General features: G+C 51.3%; 1 protein-coding gene across 1 annotated transcript in view; it reads left to right on the top strand.

The window, feature by feature from the left end:
* The window catches only part of TEX261 (testis expressed 261), a 13,054-nt gene extending 8,967 nt beyond the window's left edge, over positions 1–4,087 (top strand). Inside the window, exons 4-6 of the mRNA XM_069066385.1 lie at positions 615–682; positions 3,287–3,389; positions 3,807–4,087. Coding sequence (XP_068922486.1) covers positions 615–682; positions 3,287–3,389; positions 3,807–3,922 — 287 coding nt within the window. The 3' untranslated portion in view covers positions 3,923–4,087. The remainder of the gene's footprint in view (positions 1–614; positions 683–3,286; positions 3,390–3,806) is intronic.
* The last annotated feature ends 323 nt before the right edge of the window (positions 4,088–4,410 follow it).

The following is a 4,410-nucleotide window of genomic DNA, read 5'->3' as shown; positions in this document are numbered from 1 at the left end:
CTTCTCCCTTAGGATGAAAGATCCTGGAGAGTAGGGCTGGTTTTGTTCTTTATATTTGTACCCCGGAGCATTCTCTGGGAACCGAGGGTAGCCGTACCTGCGCCATCATCGCGGGATTGCGAGCTGGGAGGGACCAGCTCTGGATCCCAGTTCTGACTTCTTCATAGATAAAGAGAACATGAGGCACTGTTTGTTATTCAGAATCCTCCCCTCTGAATTCACCTCTCTGGGCCTCGGTTTCCCCTTCTCTAAAACAAGGGCACTGGACTAGATGACCTTCGAGGCCCCTTCCACCTTCAGGTCAGTGACCCTATTCGAAGGAGCTCTGAGAGCTTGTCCACACATTCAGGTGGGGAATGCCTCCCGCCCTTTTGGCCGGCACTTCTGCTCTCGTAATTCAGCAAATCCCACTGTGCCTGCCCTGGGCAAGCCACGCAGAGCTCGCCCTCACTGTGAGTTGGAGCCCTAGAGATGCGAGTCATCCACCTGGGGAGCGGGAGCGGGAGCGGGAAAGGGCTGGGGCAGCCGCCAAATGGAGGTGGCTCTTCAGGGACCTTTCTCCTACAGAACTGACCTCTCCTCCTTTTCCCCTCTGCTCCCTCTTCTGTTGGCAGTGTTGGTGGTGGTCAATCACTACTTAGCGTTCCAGTATTTTGCAGAGGAATATTATCCCTTCTCAGAGGTAAGAGGTGCTATAGGTCACTTGGGGATGGGGGGGGGTACACAGGCATTTATCAGGCACCTACAGTGTTCCAGGCACTCTGCTAAATGTGATCCCCATGACAACCCTGCAGGTTTAGAGCTATTACCCCCAATTTACGGATGAGGAAAATGAGGTAGATAGAAGTTAAGAGTAACCTCTCCAGGATGACAAAAGTTGTAAAAGTTTGAGGTGGGATTTGAATTCAGGTCTTCCTGACTCCAGGCCCTGCACCACCTAGGTATCTGGGTGAAGAGAACACAGTGGTTGGCATTTCCTGAATCTTGTGAGTTGTCTTAGGTCCTCTTGGGGAACTCCAATCCCTTTGGCATATGCCTGGAGGCAGGGCCCTCTGGGCCACTCTCCCTCCACTTCCCTCTGGGCCCGGCTTCCTGGGGTCCCTGAGGATTGGTCTGGGGAGGTCTTATAATTCTTCCTGAGTGTTCTCTCAGCCTAGGTAGGTCTGAAACCCCTCCCCGAAATGCCCCTCCCGTCCCCCACCAGGAATCTCCTTCTGTCATGTCTCCAAATCCTTCCTTTCTGTCCTCCTGTCTCTGGCCTGTGTTTGTTCTTTGGGAGAAAAATCAATCAGGGTTCCCTTTTTTTTATTTAAAAAAATTATGTTCTGTTCCAAGTTCTCTTCCTCCCCCACCCACTGAGAAGGTTATTTCTTGATGGCGAAAGGTGGCTTCCAGGGTTGGGGTCCTGTCACTCTGGGCCCACGGCCGCAGCTGGGGCTGACATCTCCCTCCTGCATGCCTGGGTACAGGACTTGGCTGTGGATTGGGTTGGTTTGCCCTGGTTTCTTAGAGCTGCACCGTTCCTGTCACACAGCCCCAGCAGATGCCAGCTTGGCACTCAGGGACAGTGTTGATACAGTGTGGGCTTCAAACCTTCTGTTGTGGAGGTGCTTCTCACCGTGAGAGGCACACAGCAGGTGCCTAGAATTGGTCCTTTTTACATGCTAAGTGAGGAGTTTTATCCTGCCCTTAGTGTTTGTAAGCCGAATCACCTTCCTTGCCCTGCCACCCATTGGTCATTATTCACTGCAAACCTGTGGATGGAGGGAGCTGTAATGCACCAGACCCTCCAAGCAGACCATTATATAAAATACCTTCTGTGAGATAGACAAGAGGCCGAGACCTTCAACTTTGACCCTGTGGTCCTAACATGGACCATTGTTTTTGACTTGAGTTGTGCTGAAGCTTCAATATCTTTATTTTTTAAAGAGGATGAAGAGAAAAGAACTAGAATGCTTTGGGGCTTTGAGGGAAAATCACTAATTTAATATAAGTATAAAAATCCATTATAAATGACTTATGGAAATCTATTTTTTAAAACTGTATTAAAACTTATTTTTGCAGCACCTGTTTTCTGATGTGTCCCACCTCTCCCCCTTCCATCATGGCATCCTTTACAACAAAGAATAGAGAAAAAAACCAGGTCAGCAGAACCAGAGTCCAACACTGTATGCAGGGTTGCACGCAGTGTTCTTACCATTACAAAGAAGGTGGAGAAGTACATGTTCAGATCTCTTCTTTGGGGCCAGACTTGGTCACTAGAAGCAGCCAGCTGGCACAGTGGTCTTAAGTGTCAGTCTGGCCTCAGACACTTCCTGGCTGTGTAGCCCTGGGCAAACCCCCTGCCTCTTTTCAGCCTCTGTTTCCCCATCTGTAAAATGTGCATCATAATAGCACCTTCCCCTGGGGTGGTTGGTATCATTGGAGATAATCTATTCACATCCCTGCTTTGTGTGATAATGATGAGGAGGAGGGAGATATCTGACCTGAGACAGCTTCCTCTGTGCCAGTCACTGGGCTCACCATTAGACTGTATGCAGCTCGGTTCATTGTTCTTTTCGCTTCCATGCTGGCCACCTTTGTGCAGGTTTCTGTTCCGGTTCTGCTGACTTGACTCTGCCCTTATGTGCATCTCTGCTCCTCTGCGGCTTCTTACAGCAGAGGCCTGTTTCATCGCATTCGCCTTCCCCAGGCAATGGGCATTCTTTGTTTCCAGGTCTTTGCTAGCCCATAAGGAGCTGCTACAACTATTTGGGCACAGAGCATTTCCACTTTGTGGTGACCTCCTAGGCCATGGCCAGCATTGGCCGTTCATTTTGGCCCCTTTCTTAACAGAGCTCCCAGCTGCTTTCCAGGATGTTTGGATAAGTAGTAGTAAGACTGATTCCAAGGTGCCACACTCAGGCCTTCCTGTAAATAGCACATGAGTAGGTAGGCTCTCCCAGGCCCACTCTCTCCAGGCGTATTCAGGCTTCTGGGCACAAAAGTACTGAGCAGGGAGGGACGGGCCTGCAGGCACCTAGAGGGAATGAGCACGAATGAAGAACAGACAGAAAGCCTGGGAGAGACAGGACAGACGACTTGGCCAGCTTTGGTCTTGTCCCCTGCTTATGGCTGGGCAGCTAATGGGTTAGTACCTTCCTCCAGGCTTCCCTATCATAGCCCCGTCTGCTCTTCCCTGCTTTCCAGGGTGTCCTGTGGATTTTCTCTAGCTTCCTTGAGTGTCCCTGGTATGTCAGTGCTCCTCCCACATGGGAACTCTTTCCTCATTGTTTCTCTTTGACAGGTCCTGGCCTATTTCACGTTCTGCCTCTGGCTAATCCCTTTTGCATTCTTTGTGTCACTGTCTGCTGGGGAGAATGTCCTGCCCTCCACCGTACAGCCTGGAGGTGAGAGGGGCTGACTGAGAAGGGGAAAAGGGAACAGAGAGAGAGAGAGAGAGAGAGAGAGAGAGAGAGAGAGAGAGGTGTATGTCTGTGTGTGTGTGTGCGCGCACACACGCATACGTACGTGCATGCGTGAGCCTGCCTGGGTGGGAGTGAGTAGCTTCTGGTGTGCCTAGAGGAGACAGAGTGCCTGCTCTTGGGGAGCCCCTTGTTGAATGAGGGGGTGGGGAATGTTCTGATGGGAAAGCCATAGCTTCTGCCCTCTGGGATTCTCTGGTCTAGCCCCCAGAATAGACCTTGTCCACTTATTGTAGTCCTTTTTCTGGTCTCATGGGGAAAGAGACCCCAGGCTAAGGATAAGACACTACATGGGACCCAGGCCTGGCAATATTCTCCTAATCCTGGCTTGTACCTCCACAGATGATGTGGTCTCCAACTACTTCACCAAAGGCAAACGAGGCAAACGTTCTGGAATCCTGGTTGTCTTCTCCTTCATCAAAGAGGCTATCTTGCCCAGCCGTCAGAAGATTTACTGACCACTTGGGGAGGGGGCCCCGGGGTGAGGAGGAGGGAGCCAGGGCAGGGAGCCTGGAATTGGATCTTCCGTTGTTGTGGACATCTGTGGGGGGACTCTACTCCCACCCTGGCCCTCTCCCCCGTCTCCCCAAACCCCTGAAGAGTCTTGATTAGGACCAGATAAAGCTGAAGGCCATGTGATGTGACCTGGACATTGCTTCTGGAGGAGTCCAGAGCTAGGTGTCTAGGGAGGGCTGCCCATCTTTGGACTTTGGGCAGCCTTTAGGCCAGGAGGCCGAAAATTGCCCCTCGGTTCCTTCCTTCTGAGACCTGTAATGGGGATGTTGGGCCACATTCCCTTTCTAGTCCACCAGTCCCAAAGTACTGGGCTCTGCTATGGGAAAGGCAGAAAGAGATGGGCTCCTCTCTATAGAGGACCCTGAGGGTGGAGCCATCACGGTGCATTTCCAAAGGAAATAGGTTTTTGGTGTTGAATCGAACTATAATT

This window comes from Petaurus breviceps, unplaced genomic scaffold (genome assembly GCF_028583685.1).
Source record: "Petaurus breviceps papuanus isolate PSGF00001 unplaced genomic scaffold, PetGlider_PUasm1.0 139, whole genome shotgun sequence".
In the NCBI taxonomy this organism is placed as follows: Eukaryota; Metazoa; Chordata; class Mammalia; order Diprotodontia; family Petauridae; genus Petaurus; species Petaurus breviceps.
The sequence above is the reverse complement of the archived record's forward strand: the minus strand, read 5'-3'. Positions and strand labels throughout refer to the sequence as shown.